The sequence below is a fragment of the Coloeus monedula genome (assembly GCF_965178545.1).
Source record: "Coloeus monedula genome assembly, chromosome: 1".
Classification (NCBI taxonomy): domain Eukaryota; kingdom Metazoa; phylum Chordata; class Aves; order Passeriformes; family Corvidae; genus Coloeus; species Coloeus monedula.
In genome coordinates, this window is record NC_138781.1 from 82802032 (window position 1) to 82827702 (window position 25671).

General features: G+C 42.3%; 1 protein-coding gene across 1 annotated transcript in view; it reads left to right on the forward strand.

Moving 5' to 3' along the window:
- The window catches only part of MYO10 (myosin X), a gene marked incomplete at both ends in the record, with an annotated part of 161899 nt that overhangs the window by 16994 nt on the left and 119234 nt on the right, over positions 1–25671 (forward strand). Inside the window, 1 exon segment of the mRNA XM_082289298.1 lies at positions 16328–16426. Within this exon segment, the coding sequence (XP_082145424.1) occupies positions 16328–16426 (99 nt within the window).

Here is a 25671-nt window from a genome sequence, read left to right on the forward strand (position 1 = left end):
CTTTCACTGGGTGGAGAGGTGTAGTATATAAATCAGGCTCTTGCCCTCCCTGGGAGTTTGCACCCATTCAAATAAAACCAGATCTACCGCCTGTGCTAAGCAGGGGGCCAAGGTCTGGGTGACTTGCTTGGAGGAGGAGCAGGCACATAGTCCCTGCGGCTTGCAGTATTTTCCACTGCGCACATGAAAATGGTATGGAGCTCCAAGGACGCAAAATTAATTTCCTTAGAGGTGAGGAAATCTCTGTTCCTGTCTGCAGAATGCAGTATTTCATATGCTGCATCGTGGGTTAGAGGTAGTATGTGCGGTAAGCAGAAAGTTATTGCTCCACTTTGAGATGATGATTTATGACTTCTTTAAAAAGAAAATTGGTTCTGTTTAAGGCCAAGTCTTTTTGACCAGCCAAGTAAAAGCTTGGAGGAAGCTAATACTGAGCTGGCAGTGGAGGGATGGAATGCATTGCTACTGCAACATTTATTTGGAATAAAGCCTAAGCGGCTTTTGGTGTTTCCTACTTCCTAGAGTTCAGGAGTGCTTGAGCCACCAGCTTCAGCAGAACTGTCTTGTGAGGCTGGGTTTTTTGGTAATCATGAGCAAGATGCTTCTCAGTTGTTTTGCAGCTGAGATTAGTGGTAACAGACTGTTGTGTTTATTTTTTGAAGAGTAAAAATAAAATTTTGGCTAAAGCAGTATGAATAATTAGTAACATGCTTGAAAATACTCACCTTTTTTTGAAATTACATTTCTGAGAGTAATTCAGTAGGGATGAGTGCCCCTCCAGGTGACCAAATTGGAGCATTTTTCCCAGAGGAGGTCTGGGCTGAAGAAGCAATCATTCATTCTTGGGTGTATGTCGCATTCACATCAGCTGAAATCAAGCATGTGCTCTTTCTGACCAAGGAGGTTTTCCTGAATTCTCTTCTGTTCTACGCTAATTAGCCAAAAATGCTTCTCTTTGCACAATTCCATGCTTCAGCATTTGTGGGAAAGCTGTTTTTTTAGTAGTGTTTAGGTCACTTTACCTTAGAGTTATTAAAAAATCCCAACAAAACAAGACAAAAACCCACCACCCAAAGAGAACAAATAGCTGGTTGTTTTTTTTGTTCACAGCATAGTAATATGAGGAGTGACTTTATTATTAGCATGAAAAGTAGTAAAAGATACTGCTTGTGTATAGGCAGAGGAAGGCATTTATGTTTGTTTTAGACTTGCATTCTTTTGTGCCATAAAAATCTGATTATGAGTATGTACAACTAAATACATTTTTATAGCACTGTGTAAAGCAGTCATGGAAAATTCCCAGTTTGAGCTTCTGCAGGCATACGATGAAGCTCATTTGCTTAGAGTTTTGTTTGGGTTATTTCTTCTGCTTTTAGGGTTTGGGTTTTTTTTTGGTTTGGTTTTTGGTTTTTGTTTGGTTTTTTTGTTGTGTGTTGTTTGGTTTTTTTTCTTTTGGTGGATTTTTTTGCTTTGGTTTAGGGTTTTTTGTGTTGTTTTTTTTTTTTTTTTTTTTAACTTTATTTTATTTTTATTTAAGAAAAAGCACCTCTCTGGGCAGGGAAGAATCAGTAATACTGCATTTTGAGTGCTGCACTTGCTCTTTAATTTAGGCACACTGATAATTTGACTTGAAATTATTGTGCAGTCAGCTTCTTTATAGATAATTTTAAAGCATCATCCTTGTGCTGGAAAGCTTGCAAAGTCCTCCCAGGTCTCACAGACTTGGGGAACTGCACCACGCTGTGAGAAGCAGATATTTATTGAATTGTCTAGGCTGATGTTTACAGAGGAGTTGGTTGATGTAATTCATTGCAAAGTAAAATGAATTGCCATGTAAAGGTTTGTGCTGCTGAGTAGACACACTTTCAGAGGTAACTAAAGAGAAAAGTCATGGTTCCCTGAGATTTAGGGCCAATGAGGTTTGCTCGTGAGAACCTGCTGTCCAGTGTGTTGACTCATAGCTTCCAGCATACCTTTTGGGTAGCAGGGTGGGGGGGGAAGCTGGGAGAGTTATAGCAGGGATGTGTAAATCTACTGGACCAGTGACCTTGTAGGAGAAAATTATGCTTTTGTCAGACTGAAAGTTGCTCTGTGATCTGTGTGTGTTTTCTGTGGGTTGCCTGATAGAGGTGTCTCTCTACAACTACCCTTGAGGAGGTGGTAGCTGGGTAGGGTTGGTCTCTCCTCACAAGTAACAAATGATGGGACGAGAGGACACAGCCTCAAGTTGCACCTGGGAAGGTCTAGATTGGAAATTAGCAAAAACTTCTTCACCAAGAGTGTTGTCGAGTTTTGGATCAGGATGCCAAGGCAGGTGATGGAATCACCATCCCTGGAGGTATTTAAAATATGTGTAGACGTGACACTTAGGGATGTGCTTGAGTGATCAATGATCTCAGAGGTCTTTCCCCAGCTAAATGATTCTGTAATTTTATGTTAGTCTGTGGGTAGTCTGAGGTATTGGATAATGTATATTGGAATACAACTACTTCTTGAAGACAAGATGTCTAGAGTGGAAAGAGAAGCTTGCTCTTGGCTATGTTCTTGCTAGCTCTTGCCAGCAGCTTGATCCCATGCCTGTTGGTACATGCTGGGCTCACCAGAAAGATACTTCTGCTTCATATGCAAATGTGTCACACCCCCTACATCTCTACTTTCGTTTCGTTACTTTCACCAGCCTTAAAGACTGCTGAATTTCGGTTTTGAATATCATAGAGTCATAGAATTTTCTGGGATGGAATGGACCTTAAAAATCATTTAATTCCCACCATCCTCTGCATGTGCCATTCGCTTCCCCAGGCAGAGACATCTTTCACTAGACCAGATTGCTTGGAGTCCCATCCAACCCATCCTTGAACACCTCCAGGCAGGGGGCATCCACAGGTTCTCTGGACAACCTTACAGTAAAGAATTCCTTCCTTACATTTAATGTAAACATGCCCTCTCAGTTTAAAGCCATTCCTCCTTGTGCTTACACTACATGCTCTTTTAAAAAGTCTTTTTCCATCTTTCTTGTAGGCCCCCTTTGGGTACTGGAAGACCATAAAAAGGTCTTCCTGGAGCCTTCTCTTCTCCAGCCTAAACAGCCTCAACTCTCTGTCTTCATTGGAGAGTTGCTCCATACTCCCAGTCATCTTCATGGCCGTTCTTTGTCTCATATATCTCTGTCTCAAAGCAGCTGTGTTCTTGTCAGCCCTTCCTCTGGTCTTGCATCAGTTTTTCTAATCTGGGGAAGCATAGCTTTCCACAGCTGGCACTTGCAGACTGTTCCAGGCTGGGCAAAATGGAACTGTCAGTCACAGCTGGCAGGTGTTTGTGTGAAGGGAGTGGGATCTCCTCCCTGCTTGAGTTTGGTGTCTTGACCCAAGTAGGTCACATCCGTTGGTAAAGGGTGTGATCTTATTTCAGACCTGATCCTGGAGAAATGGGGGGAGAAAATTCTTCCTCTCTGTTGCAGCAATCCTTCACTGCTTGCTTGAGCTAATCCCCTTGGCTAATGGGAAGAGCTTAGCTGCAAAGGGTTCCCACCTTGATGTATGAATGGTGCATCTCTAGGAGATTACAGTGTATAGTCAAAATCATTTGGCTAAGGAGGTCCTTTGCCTGCTGACAGGCATGTAGCTGTTCAGCCCTGGGTTTTTTATGCTTTTGCATGCTGGACGTAGTAAACTAGAAGAGAGTCTGGACCCAGATGCATTTCCTTACTCCTGGTTATCTCTGAGATAAATGCCTATTTTGTCAGGGGGTAATGCTTTAAATCACTTCTGTTTGGTTAAGCTCTTCTAATTGCTTTGTGGTTTAGTTTTGGATTAAATCTTCTGCAACCTGCTGCACAGGAAAACACGCATGTGAGCAAACAAAATTACAGAAGCAACTTCTCTGTGTTTCTGCTTCTCCTGCTCCTGACACAAGCACTAGGTTGCGGTAGTCATTTTTCCTTTAGACAATTACCAGCTTTTGTAAACATGCATTGAAGAAAGAAAGAAAGAAAAAAAACCATTCAAATACAGAGTCATACCGTAGATGTCTGTCCCTGTCATGGAAACAAGGATGCAGAAGGGGAATGCGTCAGATCTCTAGGTGTGCCTGCAAATGAGGAAACGTGCCGCACCTTTCTGTTGAAAGGTGGGGTGTACAGTTTAAGCTGCTTTGGAAAGGTGCTGCAAGCCATGAGGAAAGGTGTGTCACTGCACATCCAAGGAACCTGTGAGCTGCTTTGTATGACCTGCCTTGGGGGTTTGTCTATGGATGAGACAGGACAATAGACAATTACAGGGTTCCGTCCAGCGTGTGATGTGCAAGTGTCTGTGACAGGAGGAAAGAAGGTTTGCTCATATAAAATACATGCTCCGTTTCTGTGTTTCCTACTAAAGGTGTTCCCTTCTGACAGTTCAGTAGTGAATGAGCTTCAAAGGAGTAAATTTTTTTAAAATTACTATGTAGGAAAAATGCCAGTTAAAGCAATAATGACTTGCCATAGTGACTCTGCTGACTTGCCCTGTAGATGTTTCATTTTATAGTTGCACAAGTGCAGAAGAGTCTAAACAGATACCCTAATAAGGGTAGTATTACTGCAAGGAAATGTATCTGGTCAGGGAGAAGTGGAGTAAGCAAAAAAGCAGGAGATTGCTTTCCAGAGGGTTGTGACCTTGAGCGGCTGACTATAATGAATGCAGTGTTCCAGGCTGCCTTTTTACCTTGCAACTGCTGCATACCATTGGTATTCATCAGCAGTGACCAGGGTCTGCAGTGAGAAGCCTTGCAAAGCATCATCTTGTTTCTGAGAGAAGTTTAAAGTTGATAAAATGCGGAAGTGTTCAAAGTGCATGCAGGAAATGCTGCCTTTTATCTGAACTTCATGAATTTCTAACTTTACCCACTATATGAACTTTATTGCTAAATTTTCCTTCAATATGAATCCCAAACTCTCTTTTGTACTAAGTTGCACCTTCTGCTTGTATTACAGTGGTGTGAAATGCCACCTGTGCAGCCTGCTTTGGTATCACATTGCCTCTGGGAAAGTGGAGATTAGGCCTGATTGACAGTCTTCTACTTATACTGTGCAACAGCTGAGAAAGAGACTGGGCTGGGATTAAATTTCTCTTCCACTACTGCCACCTAATTTTCCTTGTCCTGTGTGTTGGTGAAGTGAATTAGGTGTTTTTTAACTGCCTGTTGCAATTTATTTTTGTTTAAAAACATATGATCATAGGTTTGAGAAGTAACTCATAAGAAGCTATTTCATATTTACTGACACCTTTGTGTTTGTTTTAGGGTCGGTAGGGTAGATCCTATTTATAGACTACTTAGAAATAATGAATTTTGAATTAAATAGCAAGTTATTTAAGGTTATAGGCTTGTGTCCTTTGCAATTTGACACATTCTCTTCATATTTCAAGAGAAAATTGAAATACATTGAAAGACAACAGTAATCAAATCTTATGTGTTTTACATCTCTGTTCATGGCTGGGTTCTAAAATTTGTTGGGAGTCTTTTTTGGGTTCCTGACCTGGGAAGGAAGGGAAGGAGGTAATCACTGGAGAAGGAGGAGATGGGAAGAGATAGCAGTTCTCCTGTCTGCTCCAGGCCCAACAGAAGTGTCCACCAAAGTCTCAGGGAGTGTTTCCTCCCAGGCATCCCAAAATGCTGATCAGGATAGGCAGGAGAAAACAAAAGATGATTTAGGTAAGTGGAAGAAAAGACACTCTTCAGGACTGTAGGTAGGTGCAATAATTTCAGAGAGTCCTCTTAGCATCTTTTTTCCAGATGCTGGAAGTGTGAATTAATTCTAAAATAAATGGAAAGTGGAATAAACTTTCATATGTGTGTGGAATTGTGTGTCTCCTCACAGGTGTGCTGGGGACTCTAAGTGAGGGTCACCCTTCAACTCGTTTCCCACCACTCCCTCTCTTCTAAAAACAGAGAAAATCTATTTAAACAGTGTTTCCCAGATTACTCTTTTACTGAGGTACCTAGTTCTGTTCTGTTGACTAAAGCTTCCATAACCCTCCAGCAAACAATCTTGCCTTTTTCTGTGTAGAAGTACAATACCCATTAGTTAGTGTGTTGTGAACGCTTTCATAAACTGCTGGGATTTCATTAAAACTCTGTTGCCTGCTTGCTTTTGGTTTTTAAGATGTGCATTTCATTGCTACATGCAAGGCAATGAGCTCCAGAAAGTCAGAGGGCAAAAGGCATCAGGTATTACGCACCATAAAAAGTGCACATGTCCTTCTGAGTTACAAAACCTTTCCCACAGTGAGGCTGGTCACACCTGTTCTGTGTGAGGAGCCAGGCTGAGCCCAGGCAGTGCTCAGCACGCACGGCAATGCACCTCTGCATCCCCCGTGCGAGTGCGCTGCGCTCGCCAGCCTTTCTGCCTCGGGTGCATGGGAATAAGCCAGTGCTCTGCCCTCTAATGATAAAGTGTGCCATTATGTTTTGCTTAATTGGTTGTGTTTTCGTCAGGTGATCTCCAGGCAGGCAATTTGGAGTTCCTCAGTGATTATTGTGGTTTGCAGTGTACAAATTAGTGTGGGAAGTTGCTAACATTAGCCTTCCAGCTTAGGACTTTGGTGGCAGTGTTGGCTCTTTCAGTGTTCATCTGAAGCATGAAAGGCAAGGAGGGAGAGCACAGAGGACGCTGTGTTGCCTACCATTCACTTGGACATCCATGCCCTGGCAAAGGTGTCTTCCTATTTTCCAAACCTGCTTCTAGAAGTCAGGCAGCACAGTGGGCTTCAGATGTAGAGGAGTGTGATTCCCCTCCTGCTTACCTGCTGGATTTTTAGTTTTTAAATTTATTTAATTTTTAAGGATGATTAGGTCCTGAGAATGTGGTCCTGGTTCCCCACCACCTCAAGTTGTTTCATAACCCATGTTGGACCCGTTCTGTATGATGCTTCAAGCCTGATTATTTCTACCCAAGGCTTGATAATGTCTGCCCAAGCTTCCCAAATGAGCCTCAGTGCTGCTGCTACCCACTTGCTGCAGGCCAGAAACCCACATTTTCCTGGCTAGGTGTAGACATGACGTGTTTAATCTTCAGCAAGCTTCCCTGGGCTGCTGATCGTGCCTTTGAGCTGTGGGGTGCTGCCTTGTGCCTGCCCTGAGAGACCACACGTGTGTGGGGCAGGCTGCTGTGCTGCCCAAGTGTCTCACCTGTTGGAGCTGTTGTTGTGAAGAGGTGCTTGTCCTGAATCCTGCCCCTGGTTTGTAGCAGGGTGTATAAACAGGATGGAACAGGAAGCTGCTCGGTGAGTCGCTGTGGCTCGTGGGAATGGAGGACCTGAGCTCCAGCTGCTAAGGTCTGAGCAGCCCAAACCTCTCAACTGCCTGCGGTCAAAGTGTAGCTGGGATTTGTTCCTCAGCAAGAGGTCAGAGCGGTCACATGGGCTTCAGAAAGGCAAGGCTGAAATGCTTGTTGAAAAGGCTACTGTACAGGTCCAACAGCACATCCTAATTTACCAACTGTGTTTTCATCTGTTTCTCCTGGTTTCTGTACTCTATTGGGTATTAACCATAGTAAGTCCTTGTTCTACAGATGTTTGCCTATATTCAGGGTCCTATTGACATCTGAAGGACATCACAGGTAGGCAAAGTTAGCAAAGGGTTCTGGTTTTTGTAGGGCAAACTCCATATAGATTGCCAAAATTTGATTTGAAAAAAACCAATAAAAACAACCGAACAACAACAAAAAAACAGAATAAACCCAACAAAAAAACCCTACCAAACAAAAAAAACCCAAAAAACCCCAAAACCCCACCCAAACTGAAGCATGAACTACCAATGTAAAGAAATAATTCAGTGTAAATACATACTTTTAATACTTGTGTCCCTGTGGCAAGAGAGAGAGATATGTAGTGATCATATTGTGAAAGCAAAGCTGCCAAGTGAGATGAAGCATACTGAATCATCAATTGTAAATTCAATGTAGGGGACCAATACAACTTTGCAAAAAAACTTACAACCTGACATTTAAGATTCTCCCATTTTCAATAATCGGTGTTACTATTAATAAAAGAATGAAAGAACTGTGGTCCATTATTCTCTTTTCTCACTCCTTTTCACACTTACTTTCTTAATCTTGGAATAAAGTTTTGCTAAGTCTTATCACACCAAAGTGTGAACTGTGTCTCTCCAAAATTCCTGAGTTTTAATTTCAAGCAAATATGGAGCTTGGAAGAAGAGAGGAGGGAAAATACCCCAACCCACTTACAAAGAATGTGGTCTGGGTGGGTCAGTTTGCTTTTGTCTTCTGGCTCAGATCTTACAGCTGTTTTTTGCAACAGTTGAGTCTGGAAATACTTTCCTTGCTTGCCCATCCCTACTTCAACCCACAAAAATTATTCATGTGTAAACTGATATTTTTGAGTTACAGGGAGACATAAACAAACTACAAAAAATCCCTCTAATGTTTTCAGACCTGTAAAAGGATCATGAAAACTGACAATATGGAATATAAAACTAAAGTGGAACCTTTTGTGCTTCTATGACAGTAAATTGAGAAGTGAAAGCTGTGGTACTATTCTTGGGAATAATTTTTAAGTATGCTTGTTACTTTACACAGTCTGCTGTTTAATATGGATTTGTTTTTTCACACCAGAATCCCACTTGAGTAAAGGTATACTTTCCTGGAATTGGCTGCTGCTTTGGCATGAGAAAGGAAAAAAAGAAAAAGGGAACACTGAGCTTCCTAGAAGCCAGGAATAGTCCTTGCCTTGCTAAATGCAATTCCTCCTGCTTGCTTTTAGGTGCAACACTGGTGTTGTATCAGTGATGCTTCTTGATGCAAGAAGCCTTTGGTAAATACTACCAGAATAAAATGAGATAGTTGACAAAGAGTGTTCAAAGGTAGAAAATGTATATTGATCAGAAATTTCATCTGCTTTGCAAATTCAAATCAGGCTGAATCACAATACTGCCCTCCTAGACAAGGGCATGTCCAGGCTTGTGTAGCACAACTAGCATCTGTGCAAGAGCTAGTACTACTATATAGTTGTTTCGTACTGGATCTTCTAAATTCCATATCCAGGTACGTAGAGAACAGTGTTAGGAACTGAACAGTGCTTGACCAATGAACCTAATGAAAATCCTAATGTCTCATGAAGGTAAATGGTAAATGCTTCTCTTCAGAACAAATGTGCCAAAACGAATGTTTTTTCTTTTTCCACTTAATCAGATTTGAAGTACTCAGGATGTTCCTCCTAAACAAAATGTTTTGAAATCAGGCTGAACATGTATGTTTGGAAGCAGAAGCTTGTATTTTGCAAACAAGACTCTACTTGGGCTTTACAGACAGTTAATGAGAAACATATCTCAAGTTCAGTCTCAAACTAAACTTTGTTTCAGAATGGTTGGTCTCTCCCATGCCCCGTGGCTGGTGCTCGTGAGTCGCCTTGCCTGGCCTTTGCTCTGTGTCCAGACAGGAGGGGTGAGAGGAAGGTGGAAAAAATTGCTTGGGTGTTTTACAAAACTTGTGAAAAGTGGTTTTGAGATGGTTAGCAACCTGTGGCAGAAGACAATGTGGTACCTGGGAGTTTTTAAGGGCAAAGTTTCTGAGGAAGAGTGAAGCTGTGTGGCTGAGCCCCAACAAAGAGGGTAGTGAAGAAATTTCTACCATTGCTTTGCCTCATCACTCTTTGAAACCCCAGTCCCAAGAGAGCAGCTTAAGCAGGGAAGAAGAGAATGATAGCATGACTTCTCACACATGTGGACTTAAAAATCCTTCTTCCCCTTGATGTGAGTTTATAAGCATGTCATGTAGCATAAGAAAAACATTGCCAAGCTGGCAGCTTTTGGACTGGGGACTGCCAGGCACAACCAGGCATGGTGGATGAGCTACAGGCATTTTGGCAGACTCTTCTCCTTTTTGCTGAGTCACTGGTAGAGCTGCACAGCAGTGTAAGAGCTGACTAGATGATGTGGCAAAGAGTATGTAAGCAGAAGCTAGTGGTGATTGAAATTGGCTTGTTTGGGCAGTCGTGCTGGGACAACTACTCCTGCATTGCTGTAGGCTTTGGTGAGCGGTTCTTAGTGGAGAGTCTCTCTTCCCCTGCTGCTTTCTTGCGCACTGCCCTTCCTCAGTGCTGTGCCCCTTAAAATACCTGTTGGAATTCTTGTGTTTGGCTTTGTTGTTGGGGTTTTTTTGTTGCTGTTGTTTTGTTCATGTGTTTTTGCATTTGTGGTCATGACTGCAATTAATTAAAAAATGACTCTGAAAAAAATGTTTCTGAAAAAAATATGAGTGCTTGACAAAACCATGCTGTCAACAAAGATGGAACTGCAACTCCTATTGAAATCTGTGGAGGCAGAGTTAGAGCTGGTTTGATTCTCAGGATAAATTTTAAGGGGTTTTTGAATGTATGGTATATTACTCTTCAAGAATTCAAATAAGGAGAGAGAATGATGTGCTACTTTTAAGATGAACATGAATATGCCAGGATGTCTGTCATTTGCCTTCCCACTGCTACCCCCTGCCCTGATGCAGACCCTGAGGGAAAGATGTACAGTTGCCCCAAGCTCTTTTCGCCATGTGCTCCCTATATCTCACTGATGTCATCAGTAGCTGTCTCCTCTTACTTCTCCTCACCTACATGTTGTCTTTTTGAATTACTTATCTTCCTTACTGAGTTTTAACAGATTAAAATCCTGCCTCCTCCTTCCAAGCTAAAGTGGAGCAAGGAGAGTGGTGGAGGCAGTGCTTTAAGCCAAGAAAGTCTGTGATACCCGATGATGATGATGTAAAGTGGGACCTGAAACTGTAGATCCAGTAGATAGAGAAAAGTTGCTTTATGTGTTTCCCTGCTTCCTCATTTTTGCAGTTCTATTCATGGTCAGTTGCCAAGTAATACTTAGAGCAATGATTTTTAATTTCAGAATTAATCAGAAATGCCATTGTCTCGACTGCACAGAAAGTGTTATTTATTCACCTACATTTGCAGGCATGAGAAGAAGCTGTTGTCTGCTAGCAGCCTAACTTGACCACAACCAATAATGGCAATAGTCTTTCCAAACTCCTGCACTGTCATGTTTTTGCAGCCATGATGCCAGGGTATGGGTTAGGCAATCTTGAAAGTGTAAAAAGGTATTTTGCTAAACTTGTCAAAACAGGTTTGCTGAATCTCTCATGAAAGTCCTAACTCAGACTGTAGCAATACTAGTAACACTTCCAAAAAGACTTGATGGTATCTTCTTGTTGGGTTTGCTTTTGAGCGCATGATAAAGTTGCTGCTTCCTAGCTTTGCGGAAATCTGTTGGCCTCAAGAACTGGCAACCATGTCTTCAGAGCTCTAGCAGAGAAGTGCAGTTGCTTTTTGATGGAATTGCCTTTTGGCTTTTGAGTGAGGTCTATTAATGATGGGTGTTTTCACACTCAACAGCAGCAGCAGATGAACATGCTTGTCCACCTGCGTATATTTAGGGTGGTGTCTGTGTGCTGTTTGTGTTGGGCATAACTGGAAGATAAAAATTTTTGTGCTGTTGTTTATGTTTTGTGGTTTGTTTTTTTTTTTTTTTTAATTTATATAAAAAATACTATCTTATATGAAGCAGTGGTCTTATAAGAAGTGCTAGTGCCTTCAAAGGGCTGAGGAAGGTACAAATTTATTCTGGTTCCCTTTCAAGTCAGTAATAATACATATTTTAATCCAGTTTCTTGTTTTTCAAGTAGTATACCGTCACTAGCTCTGTGCTATCTCCAGTTACTGAAACAGAAGGAGATGGAGCCTGTTCAAGGTTAATCGGCAGCTGTTGCACAGACTGCAGGAGCAGGAGAGCTGGTGCTTTGATCTGATGTGGGGGATTGACAGATAACAGTAACATCTGATTTTCAAGGACATTTTGTTCTGTAGGAAACGCACCCCCCCAGAACTGGCCTTATATCCCATGGAAACATCTTCATGGCTTTGTTCTGCTTTAAAACAGGAAAGCAAAACAGTATTGTTCAAGAGGCAGAACTAAATTTGTTGAGAGGAAGGTGTTAGTATTTTACCCCTGAGTGTTTTCTGAGGAAATTGTGAATACTACTGTAAGGGTTTGAAAAGTAATTTTACCCCATTAAGATGGATTAAGTATATGCCTTGATATATGTAGATAATCAGTTCACGAAGTTGAGTTTAAGGAACTGAAATTTAGATTGCATTTTCAAATAAACTTACAAAGTTGTGCTTTCTCTCACTATGTACAGGGTTCAACTAGTCCTTCACTGTAACTCTGTCCATCCCTTCCCACCCTATCATCCCTGAATAAACACTGCTGATTCTGACTGTTGGCAGGGAGGGGTAGCCTGGCTGTTGAGAAGTGGAGCCTGTTGGTGGCACTGCCTTGGAGCAATTTCTGGAGTGTCCATTTATTTCCCTTTTGTACGTCATGTGGCAGTAGCAACCACAGACCTTTATAGTGGGTCCCATACTCAGCCACCACTGATGACCAGCTCTTCTGGAAGCCTTTTGTTGGTGGAAAGCAGCACCAGGGAAGCCAGGCAGTGCAAAGGAGGGCATCTAGACCTACATTCTGAATTAAAGAGCAATACGTCAGACAAATGACCATTACTGCTTGTTTCCCTGGACTTAGATACGGAAGAACAGGTCTGGTTTTCTGCTCAAGAGGCTGAATGGTTCATATAGGAACTGAAATCAATGAGGGATATTCAGCTTCCAGTGAACTTTCCACTGAGTAGTCTGGCCAGGCACTTAATATGTTAAGGTTTTTGGGTACCTAAATTTAAGAGTTTTCAGTAGCCAAGGCCAACAGGGAAGGGTGAGTTTTCAGAACAATAACTGACTATTAATATGAAACTAGCAAAGTTGTGGTCTTTTTCTTGATGACTTCTTTCTTTTTGTGGCCCCTCCTTAATAATCATTGGTTTGTGACTTAGGAAAGAGGAGGAATGAAGATGAATGTGGTTTTGGTTATCTTTTGCATTAAAAAGCTATGTCCTGCTTGACCTAGTTAATAACATATCTTCCTGTCTCTCAGACTTTGTATTCGGAGCCAAGCTGCTGAGGTGCATAAAAAAAAGGTTCTCTAAATACATATTGACTATTGTTCCTTTTTGCTTTGCCAAGCCTTAATAGTGATATGCTTTTTGAATGCAGATGCAGCATAACCTACATTCATTGCTCTTAATTTAAAGCAGTTTTAACTGTTTTGAATCAACTGCATTGATGTGTCGACTGGATTTCACATTATAAGGTGTGAATGAATAGCATTTGCACTGAGATGAGAACACAGGTGTTACGCAGTATCTGCTTTTTCATAGATATGACATATATATGCTATATACATATATGAAATGTAATTAATGTGCAGTTATTTTATTCAGCATACAAAATCTAACTTGTTAATTAGTTTTGTAAAGAATACTACACCATTTTACTTGAGGTAAAGTTCTTCATTAATTTTGTGATTTTCAGCATACGTATCCAATAGAAAGTAAAAAATAATGGATTTTTGTCATCTCCAAGAACAGAATACTGAGGAAGACAGGAAGTAGTGTTTGCATTTTCAGCAGCAAAATCTGTGAGGTAGGAGGACCCAGGACTTCTCCAGGTGGTCTTGCAGCTGTGAGATCTGCAAAGCTATTTCCTTTCAGTTTTGCAGTCAGGAGAAATTTATTTGCTACAGGAATGATGGCATATGGCTGTTCTTCTACAAACACTATTCCAAGTATTTTTACAGCCTTACTTCATGGAAATAAAAAAACACTGGGCTGTAGTTAGTGCTCCATGGCTTTCTTTGCCCTCTTACCACAGAAGGCTGGCTTGTCCAGGAGCTCGGGAGTAACCCAAGACACCATGCTTATCCGTGAGAAAGAGGCTGAGGTCAATGTAGCCACCATGTGCATTGAGAGGAGTCCTTCCTCAGGTGGATCCTGTATGCCAAGTCTTGTCCATAAATTAAGCACTAGTGAAGATTTTGTCATTGGTGCATGGCTAATGCACTGCAGAGGGATGGCAGCTGGATCAGTGGCTGGAGCTCACACAGTTGGCAAGGTATCTCTTGCCAAGAGCTTTGTGTTTTGCCCCCACCCAGAGGGAAAGGCCCATGGACAGACACTTCATTGTAGAGCTACCTTGCCAGGGAACATGTTGTATTTGCATTCCAGATGCCTCTGGCTTTGTGAACTGCATTGTTCCAGCCTCCTTTGAATAGGAGCTATTGACCCCTAACAATGTACATTTGTTTAAATCAACCCCTTTCCCTGCTTTAAAAATATTATAGCACTAGTCCAATCAAGTGAAGGCTTCTGTGCAGGCCCCTTCTTTTCCCCTTCATAGCCAGAAAAAAAATTTGCAGCGTTAATTATTTAATTCCAAGATGGAAAACATTCTCCTCCTCCTCAGAGGCTATTTTCAATGCTGAGGTTTTGGCAAATTTTGTTGTGGCTTGATGTTTATAAGCTTTTCATTGCTCTTGAAAGCATAAACTTCACATTACTCGAGCTTCTGAGATGCTGGCAAATAATAAACCAGTTGAATAACAGGGGTTTGGTTGTCCTGAAGCACTTGAAGTATTTGACTGCGTTTTGACAGATAGGTTTTTTTTGCTGTTTATGTCTGCATTTAGGTGGATTGAGCTCCTGTAGAAGGAGACAGGTGGTGGAGACTGACCAGTACAGACCCTTAGTGCCCAGCAGCAGTCTGGCAAAAGTATTTCTCTGTGTGGGGGAAGGCTGGCACCAAATTCCCTTTGCTGCTTCGAGTGATGGTAGTACATGCATCCACCCCTCAAGCCATCAGGTCTCCAGAGCTTGATGGTGACAGTAACCACCATGATTAAATCCCTTGCAATTTGTGAACCGAACTATGACTCTTTGCTGTGCCTTGCTTCTGTGGGATTATTAGGTTGAGGCAGAAAAGACCAGTGAAGTAAAAATTTTCTGGGAGCTGGACAACCTTGTAGTTGTGAAAAGATGCAGTGGGAAAAAATAAAGATGAATGCTCTTGCCTCATCCTCAGTGTCCAGGTGAGCTCTTCCCATTTAGAGAAACCAAACAGCAAGAGTTTTTAAATTCTCCATGAGTACTATTTTGTCTCAGTGTTGCTATTGTGCCATCACAGAAAGAAGAATAATGTTTATTCAACATTATCTAAAGCATATGTAACTTGTAATGTGGCTGAAGTCCATGGTAAGCTCACGGGCCACTCACCTTAAATATGCAACAGAATAAAAATCTGTATTTGTCTTGATTATTAATCAGGACTGCACCCCCTCCATCTTAAAAAGACTCTGTGTCTGGTTTCTCTGTGTGAAAATTTAGGCAAGGACAGCCTTTGGATGCTAGCATTCAAAATTATTTTAATTGGGTTTTTTTTCTGTGGTTGCACACCCAAACCTTATGATTGTCAGAGTATATCCCAGCACTTTCCTACCAGCTCTTTACTTTTTCTTTAGGAGGATATTTGACTGTTCTGGTGGTGAAAAAATCTCTGTTTGCTGAATGCCACTAAAGTACTGTTGTTGTGATATGGAGCCAGATGTCTGAAGAGAGCAGGAGTATAATTTGGGTTGGAAATTAGGCCGTGGGTCGCTGCTGCTCAGTGTTTTCATGCCAGTTAAAGTCTTCTCCTATGCAGGAGCAACTCAGATGGCTCTCACTCAGGATGGCTTTTCCTGCAGCTGCAGCATCAGCTGTGGTCCTCCTCCCTTGTTTTCAGTGCTGGATACTTCTGTTTTCTTAATGCTGCATCTACCAGGTGGTAGATGCATCATAAAGCTCTACCTGCTCTACTAGACTGACTTAGGTGTCTGACTGATAGTGTCTCCAATGCCTTCATAGCTGATATCAGTTCTTTATAACCTTGCTTGCTACTAGTTGTTTTTTTTATTTTAATCCTCTGCATTGTTGTGCAGCCAAGCGAGGAGAACCATATAAAGGGCAAAGTAGTTTAGAAAAAAGGTGAAAGATAGAAGTGCTGGGAGTGTCTGACTGAGGTTGAAAATAAACAGGTAGGGAGCCAGCTGGCTTTGGGGTGGATCTTTTAAACTGTGTGTAAATTCAAACACCGCTCTGTAATTTTACTTGTGCTAACATGAGGCACATGACTCTGAGAATCAGAGCATTGGCTCCAGCTGCTCTTGCCGGCATTTAGGAACTTGTTAAAAAAAAAGGCACTTCTGTGTAGTTCTCCTGTGTTTACTGATCGAGTAGACACTAACAAATACTTGCTAAGAGATTATTTTATTTTTTTTCATTTGCTTATTTGGATTGCGCTTTCACTTTCTCTCCTATTACTTGTAAGTATTTCCAGAGAAAAATAGTGAGTGAAATTCTTTTTTCAGTTTTTCTGTTATGCCATCTATAACTCTGTTTTTCTTATTGCAGGGGTCTCGGGTCTGGCTGCGAGAAAATAATCAGCATTATCCCAGCACTGTTCATTCCTGTGCAGAAGGAGTTGTCGTATTCAGGACAGACTATGGTCAGGTATGGGCATTGCTCCTCTATGTTTTGTCTTTTGCACAACTCTGTAAAAAATAAGTTTTCACAGAATCACAGAATGGATCAGGTTGGAAGGGACCACATGGGTCATCTGGTCCAACCTCCCTGCTCAAGTAAGGTCATCCTACAACACGTGGCACAGGATTGTGTCCAGATGGCTCTTGAATATCTCCAGTGGGGAGACTCCACAACCTCTCTGGGCAATCTGGTCCAGTGCATGGTGACCCTCTCAGTAAAGAAGTTTTTGCTTGTGTTTAGGTGGAACTTCCTGTGCATCAATTTCTGCTGGTAGCCTCTTTTCCTGTTGCTTGGCACCACCAAGCAGAGGCTGGCTCCATCCTCTTGACATCCTCCCTTCAGATATTTATACAGATTAATGAGGTCATCTCATAGTTGCATCTTCTTGAGGCTGAATAGGCCCAGCTTCCTCAGCCTTTCTTAAGGCTCAGAATAAGAGAGATTCTCCAGACTCTTGACCAAGTTCTGCTGGACCTGCTCCAGAAGCTCCATGTCTCTCTTGTACTGTGGACTCCAGAACTGCGCACAATATTTCAGATATGGCCTCAGCAGGGCTGAGCAGAGGGGCAGGATCACCTCCCTTGACCTGCTGGCAGTGCTCTTCTTTATTTATCCCAGGATACCATTGGCCTTCTTGGCTCACTGTTGGCTCATAGACAGCTTGTTGTCCACCAGGATCCCCAGGTCTTTCTGTGCAGGACCCTGCACTTGCCTTTGTTGAATTTCAGTAGGTTCTTCTCTGCCCAGCTCTCCAAGCTGTCCAGGTCCCTCTGAAAGGCTGCACAATCTGAAGTATTGTGTCTCCTCCCAGCATTGTGTCAGCAGTGAACTTGCTGAGAAGGGACTCTATCCCCTCATCCAAGCCATTGATGAACAAATTAAATAACACTGGGCCCAGTATAGAACCCTGGGGGACACCACAAGTGGCAGACCTCCAACCAGGCTCTGTACCACTGATCACAACCCTCTGGGATCTGCCACTCAGCCAGTTCTGAATTCATTCCACTCATCCAACTTACACTTCTTGAGTTTGCCTATGAGGATTTCCTTAGAGACCGTGTCAAAAGCCTTGCTGACATCCAGGTAGAAAATATCCACTGCTCTCCCTTCATCCATCCAGGTAGTTGTTTCCGCACAGAAGGCAATCAGCCTGGTCAAACGAGTTACTTTTAGTGAGCCCATGCTGACTACTCCTGATCACCTTTTTGTCTCCCATGTGGGTAGAGATGGCCTACAGAATGAGATACTCCATCAGCTTTCCACGGATTGAGGTGAGGCTGCCTGGCTGGTAGTTTTCTGTGTCTTCCTTCTTGCTCTTTTTGAAGACTGGAGTGATGTTTGCTTTCTTCCAGCCCTCAGGTGCCTCTCCTGATCTCCATGACCTTCCAAAAGGGATCGTGAGCAGCCTTGCTGTGGTGTTCACCAGCTCTCTCAGCAGTCCATGGATGCATCCTGTCAGGGCCCATGGACTTGTAGATGTCAAGTTTGCCTAGGTGTTCCCTGACACTCATTTGCCCTGGTCTCCTGAGATCCCTGAGGGCTGGTGTTGTCAGTGAAGATTGATGCAAAGAAGGCGTTCAGCAACTCTGGCTTCTCTGTGTCCTCTGTTACCAGGATCCCCCCTCCATTTAGTAACAGTCCCACGTTATCCTTTGTTTTCCTCATTATTGATGTTTTTGAAGAAGCCCTTTTTATTATCTATTCCATGCTTGGCCAGATTTAATTCTAGATGGGCCTTGGCCTTTTAGTCTCATTTCTATTTAACCTGATCACCTCACTAAACTCACTCCAAGGGGCCTGATCTTACTTTCATCTGCTGTGCACTTCTTGCTTATCCTTGAGCAATGTCAGTTCCTAATTCATTCACAGAGGTTTCTTGTGCCTTTGGCCTGACTTGTTTCTCACTGGGATGCATTGTTCTTGAGCCTGAAGGAAGTGAGCCTTGATTATTGACTAACTCCCCTGGATCCCACTTCCCTGCAAGGCCTGCTCCCATGGAATCCTTGCAAGAATATCTCTAAAGAGGCCAAAGTTAGCTGATCTGAAGTCCATGGTCATAATCTTGTTCACTGCTCTACTACCTCTTTGTTCAGTACTGAACTCTACAACCTCATGATCGCTACAGCCAAGGCTGCGCCCAACCTTCATCTCCAATAAGGCCTTCCTTGTTGGTTACTGTAAGGTCAAGCAGCACAACATTCCTTGTGGGATCCTCCACTGTCTGTGACAGGAAGTTGTCATCAGTGATTTCCAGGAACCTCCTGGCCTGTTTGTGCTTTGCTGTGTAGCTTTCCAGCAGATGTCAGGATGCACAAACCAGGGCCTGTGACTTTGAAGCTGCTTTAGTTGCCTGTAGGAGGCCTCACCCATTTCATCCTCCTGGTCAGGCAGCCTGGAGCAAACACCTACAGAGTGTCACCCTTCCTAGTCTCCCCTTTTATTCTGACCCATGAGCTCTCGACTGGCTCATCATCCACCCTGAGACAGAGCTTGATACATTCCAAGTGTTGCCTCACAGAGAGGGCAACTCCACCACTGTGCCTTCCTGGGCTGTTTCTCCTGAACAGCATGTAGCCCTTCATGGCAGCATTCCGCTATGGGAACTATCCCACCAGATCTCCATAATCACCATGAGACTGAAGTCTCACTAAGAAGGGCGAGTCCCATCATTGCCAGCATCCCTGGCACTGCATTGACCATTCTGTTGTCAAAACCCCCAAAATTATGGCAGTGACACCAGCTGCGGGAGCAATGTATTTTCTCCTTGCATGGAGGGCATAGTGTGAAACTAAAAGGCTTGTGAATAAAATAGTCATTTTGTATGACCTGAATGTGCAACTTGGTTTTAATAGTTCTTTCTCTTGCCTCTCCAGTCAGTTGCTGTGATTGTGTCTGGCAAAGCTGAAGTAATGCTGTTGAGTGTGAGAGCCTTGTTCCACATAGGTCGGTGATTAAGTAGTTTACTGGAGAAAGGTGGCCCCTCCAAGGTTATATTCCCTTACAGTAACAGAAAGTGGGGGCTGGCACATAGCCAAAAAAATAAAAGTATGTTTTTCAAAGACAGGGTACCCTTGCTTTCTTTACATGCCTTTCTCCAGGCAGGAAAGGAACCAGACAGAATTGTAGAGTGGCTTTTGATGGGCAAGATGTAACATAGTCATGATTAAATTGCTGCTGTGCTGGCAGTGAGGGATGAAAATGATGGAGTGACCACATCAGTGAGCAAGGGAAGAGCTGTGCATGTCATCCATCTGGACTTCTCTAAAGCATTTGACACGGTCTCCCACAACATCCTTCTCTCTAAATTGGAGAGATATGAATTTGATGGATGAACTGTTTGGTGAGTGAGGAATTGGTTGGGTGGTTGCATCCAGACAGTAGTGTTCAAGAGCTCAATTGGCGATAAGGATGCCCTTTGGGGTTCTGGACTGGAACGAGAACTGTTTAGTGCCTTCATCGATGGCATTAGCAGTGGGATATAGCCTCAGCAAGTTTGCAGATGACACCAAGCTGAGTGATGCAGCTGACAAGCCTGAAGGATGGGATGCCATCCAGAGGGACCTGGACAAGCTTGAGAAGTAGGCACATGCATATACTTCATGAAGTTCAATGAGGTCAAGTACAAGGTTTATGGGTTGGGGCAACCCCTGGTATCCACACAGACTAAGAACAGCTGAGAGGGATTTCAGGGTGCTGGTGGATGAGAAGCTGGACATGAGCTGGCAATGTGTGGACAGCCCAGGAAACCAACTGTATCTTGGGTTGCATCAAAAGCAGCATGACCAGTAGGTCAGGGGAGGGAATTCTGCCCCTCTGCTCCACTCTCGTGAGACCTCACCTGGAGTGCTGTATTCAGCTCTGAGACCCCCAGCACAGAAAGGTCATTGACCTGTTGGAGCCATGGAGGAAAGCCATGGAAACGATGAAAGGGATGGAACATATCTCTTATGAGGTCAGGCTGAGAGACTTGAGGTTGTTCAGCCTGGAGAAGAGGAGGCTCCAGGGAGACATTATAGCACCTTGCAGTACCAAAAGGGGGCTTACAAGAAAGCTGGGGACAAACCTTTTGCAGGGCCTGTTGCAGTAGGACAAAGGGCAGTGATTTTAAACTAAAAGAGGGTAGATTTAGATGAGATTAAGAAAGAAATTCTTTATTTTGAGGATGGTGAGGCACTGGAACAGATTGCCCAGAGAAGTTGTGGATACCTCATCCCTGAAAATCTTCAAGGTCAGGTTGAATGGGATTTTGAGCAACCTGGTCTAGTGGAAGGTATCCCCCCTTGCGGCAGGGGTGTTTGGCTAGATGACCTTTACAGGTCTCTTCCAATCCAAGGCGTTCTATGACTCTATCATCCTTTTCTCTTGCACCAAGTTGTTGGTGACCCAGGCACACATGGTATGGGGGAAGACACCCACAAAATTAGGCTGAGAAGAACAACTACCACTGGGTACAAAGCCTCCTCTCAGAGAAACAAGAAAGCCACCTATGTGCTGGTGTGTTTTCTGTGGGTTGCATATTAAATTGTGCCTTTAAGGTTCTCAGAATTGGGGCGTTGCATATTTTGACTTTTCTTACTGAAATTTGAGGTCCAGTTAAGTGGAAAGGCTGAGACTGTCTCCTCTGTTGGCTTTTTCAAGAGGCTTCATCAATTAAAGGCTCCATCACATTAAAGCATCACCACTGTATTTGAACTGCAGTGTAGAAAGGCTGCTCTGTGTGTTGTTACGCTAACGTCCTCCAGGAAATGTCCAGCATTGGGCTTTTCATCTTACACACAAGCCCTCTCCAGCTCCTAGTAGGAGTGACCCACATGCTTATATGGGAGACTGCCTGTAATTTTCACAGGATTTTGTAACTGGATGGGTAGCCGTAAAGAGTTTTAGAAGTGTTTTGAGCTGCAAAATCCTTACACTTAAGGGAATTCCAGATGCCACTGTAAAAGGGACAGTTTGCCCTAGAAAAGAATGGCAGAGCTAGTGCTAGCATCCACCAGCAGATAAGTTGCTTGTTAATGGTGTTCTCTGTGTGTATTGTGTGTGATGTTACTGCCTTTCCGTGGTGTACATAATGTGAGCTGAAACTTCAGGTGATGTGGAAAAAGTCTCAAGTCTTTACCATGATGTCATCTGATTGATTAAATTTGCTTAGAAAACCCTGGTGTTATAAACATCCCTGGGAAAAAAGTTACCTCCTTTGTTTTGGTGTACATGTGTTAATACCAGGCAGTGCGAAGTGGGAAGGACGTAGCCATCAACCTTCAGACCTGTGATGTGGCATTCCACCTCCTCAGTGGGTCTGAGCTAGCAGCTACACAGCCAAAGGCATAGTAGAAATTCACTGCATTTGATAACTTCAATCATTTTCAGGGCTTATAGTTTCAGGAATGGACTTCGTGTGTAAAAGGACTGTGCCAGCTGACATTGGTCAGATAATATATTTTCTCCCATTGCTTTTTCTGATGTTCTTTTAGACCATCCTGCCCTTGCTGTTTGGTTACCTATAGGCTGCAGAAGGTTGCAAGCAGGTGAAATGGAACTGAGATAATGTTTGACTATTACCTGTGACTGTTTGGCAATCCCCACAATGCTGGATATCACTTTGAAGAACAAGAGAGGGGAAGCAAGGGGTGAGGTTGCAGAAATATGGGGTGATGATGCTTTTTGAAGCATGTTGGTGTATTGATTCCCACATCTTTTTGACAGCTGGAGCTCATGTTTAAGTTTAATGACAAACTGATGAAAGCGTTGGGACCTTATCAAAGCACAGCATTGTTATTCATCTTCTCTGATTCCGTAGCTTCTACTAGACTTCTCAGTTCTCACCTTTCCACTGAGCACTTTGCATGTCTCCTGAAGATGTGATTGGCAGGGAGGTGGGACTGGGAAGGTGTGTTGCTGGAGTTGGTTTCGGATTTTACTTTTATGAGTTTGGACTTCAGGTCTTTGCCAATGTCAGTTTGCAGAATAATTAAAATTTCATAGCACAATACATTACTTCTTAGTTTCTTCTTTCTGTTCTGTTGTGAGTGGCAGAAATTAATTTGCCACAAAAACCTGTAGCAGTTGTATGCTGAAGGGGTGGTTGTAGGGAATCCTACCCAGTGTGAAGGTAGGATTATATAATGATATTTTAACAAGCTGCATGGAAATTTCTTGATTATCACATGGTGACGTAATTCCTCCTCGAGCGTTCTTGTATTTATTGCCTGAGTGTTACAGTCAAACAGTTCATTGGCTAATTATCATTACAGACATCTGTGATACTTTCTTCTGCTGTTGTCATCCTCTGTGTGAGATGATTATAAAAGTAGCTGGTTTGGTGGTCTGTGGGGAATATCTGATACATGAGATATGGTTTACTAAAATGAGGAATATCAGGTTGTAAGTTTGGATTTCTCTGAGCAAATAGCTATGAAAAATTCTTAGCTCTTTATGAAAAGAAGAAAAATGTGGCACTGTATGGGGGTAGATGAAAGCCTCATTAAATACAAGGAGGGAAAGAGTACTTCAGGCCTGTGTTTCAGCACCCTGGCCCATGATAAAGTAGTGGGAGATGAAAGGTGTGACCTCCATCTTAGCACATGTTCATGACTCTGGGCTGTAGCTGGCTCTGGAGTAGCTCTTCAAAGCTTCCTGCAGGCTGGCCTTCAAAACAGAGAGTCTGCAGTGACTGGAAAAGCTACCACATGCAGACAATTCATATTGTAAATATGTTTCCCTTTATAAGCACAAACCTAGTGCTTTCCAGAAGAGAAGATGCTGTACTCATTTGCTAGTTGGTGGGTGGGATGGCTGTGTTGTTTGTTTTTTTGTTCCATTGGTGTGCAAAGAGCTGGTGAAGGGCTCTGTCCCAGATGTTTCGGAAACACCATGTCTATGGCTATACTGTATTAATATAGTATATTCATACTTAGTATGAATATATTAAGTATGTCAATGAAGTCTGTGAACACTTAGAATTATAAAAGTAGGTCCTAATCTTTCCTTGTGTGTTTAGATACATATTCGTGTATAAGATGACATTACAGTTACTGTAATGTCATTTTTGTTTTCATGTTTGAGGATATTTTTGCTTCATCTCTTTTTAGGTTAAAATGATTTCTTCCTTAAAGGTTTTTTTTACAGTAAAGCAGACATTTCCTCAGCGTCTTACTGTATTTTTAATGAAGTTGTGTGAGCTTATAAAGTACTCAAGTGAATGTTTAAATAAAATCCTAAAAGCCCTGCTGTCATTCTATGCTTTGTTTGAAATGACTTACTTGGGTATGTTTAGTAATCAATGGTTCCATTGAGAAAAAAACACTTTCCAGTTTCTCTGCTTTTTCTTTTTTTTTCCCTGAATACTGTGAACTTTATTTCAGATCAAAAGAGGATTGCATTGTGCTCTTGACTTGTACAGACACACATGAAACTGTCTGCAGTGAAAGCATAGATAGCAAATACAAAAAGCTTGGGGGGAGTGAAATCTTTCAGAAGAGCTGTGTTGTGTTGCAGGCATTGATTTCAAGAACACTTTTCTAGTCTTCTAAGTAGGACTCTACTTTCTCTTCCATTTGTACATCCAAGTATATATAAAAGTAATGCCAATAAATATATAGTCAGCATGTCTGTGTCCATCTTTCTTTTTTTTTTTTTTAATGCAGTCATGGCTGTTGATGTAAGTAGCACTATGTTTAAGCCTTTGAGAATTGAGGACTTCCAGAACAGCAACTAAGAACACACATTTTTAATAACATCCATTCCCTTGCAAGGGAAGAATTGTATATATGTAAGACATAACGTGTGTGTGTGAGTGTAGGAGAAATCTTATCTGAACAAACTCATCCAGGGAGAAGTAAGAGTTGAATCAATTGCTGCAAACTGTCCTCAGTCTGACACTAAAATTTCAGGATACTTAATTGCATACCTACTTAGCTGACTGAGAGAAACTTTTACATCAAATGTTATAAATAGAAGCAGCTGAGTGACAATATCCAAAAAATGTGGGCTCTTTAAAACACAGATGTCATATTTCACCAGTAAAGACTTTTGTCAGTTAAACCAACTTTCTGTGAATTTTCTTCACAAAGAAGTCCTTCACAGCATGGTGTTATGTCAGCAAACAGAGTAGAGCTTGGTATCCTTAGCTTCAAATCAGAGGCACCTGTAAATGGTTTGGGCAGCAACAAAAGTATTTTTTCCTGTGTGTTTAACTTATTGTGGCCCTCCTGCGGCATTTCTGCATCTCAGGAATTGGAAGGCTACAGATGTTCCTTGTTAAACACAGCTCAAGTATGTTTTCCATGGAGGTTTTCTTTTCACTTTTTTTTTTTTTTTTTTTTTTTTTTTTCCTTTCTGGTTTGAAGGCTGGGAGAGTTTCTCATCATGACCTCATTCAGGAGTTGTAGACCTGGGCTTTGTTTGAGGTTTGGGGTTTGTTCTTTCTGTTTTGGTTAGTTTGGGGGGGGACGGGCAGGCATTCCTTTTGTTTGATTCTTGAGTTATCTATAGGATTGTATTGAAGTTACTGTGTGGCTATACCAGGAGAGCTCATGTTTTCCTGACTTTCGGTTTAAAATTAAAAAGAAAGCCCCAAACCTGCAGGTAATGGCTAAGCATTTCTCATAAGGACTCTTTTCTTTGCCTTGTGTCCTTTCTCACCCTCACTTGGGACTCTCTTGTGCTAGCCTTTGCTGTTGTGAGGAGCCCTTTTAAACAAGAGTCTTCCGTTCATATTCACAGGGCATGAATAACACCACTGAAGTTACTTGGCTTAAGTTACTGAAGTCAGTAGGACTGTTTATCAGTAAATGCTGTGTTTGGCTGCATCCATAGTTCATAGGATCAGGCATTGGAGAAGAAAATCCTTCTGGACAAGGATTTTCTTAGTTAGCATTGAAAAGTGTCATGCTTGCTTCTAGCTCTTCCACGTGAAGACCCGAAAATATTTCCAAACAGTGTTTTTTTTGACATTTCCCTGAATTCAATATCTATTACCCTTCAAACGCACATTTACAAGGGAGCATTTTAAGGAAGCCCTTTGTGAGCTCCCTTGTATGTGCAGCCTCTTAAGAAAATACACAAATATATGCAGTGGGCTTTGGTCTTGGCTGCTCTTAGCGTTAAATGAATCCATCTCTTTTTGCAAACTTTATTTATGAAGATGTCCATGCTTTTTAATTTAATGGTGCATATGAAGGGTAGTGACTGCTGATTCCGGACATTGGGTAGCT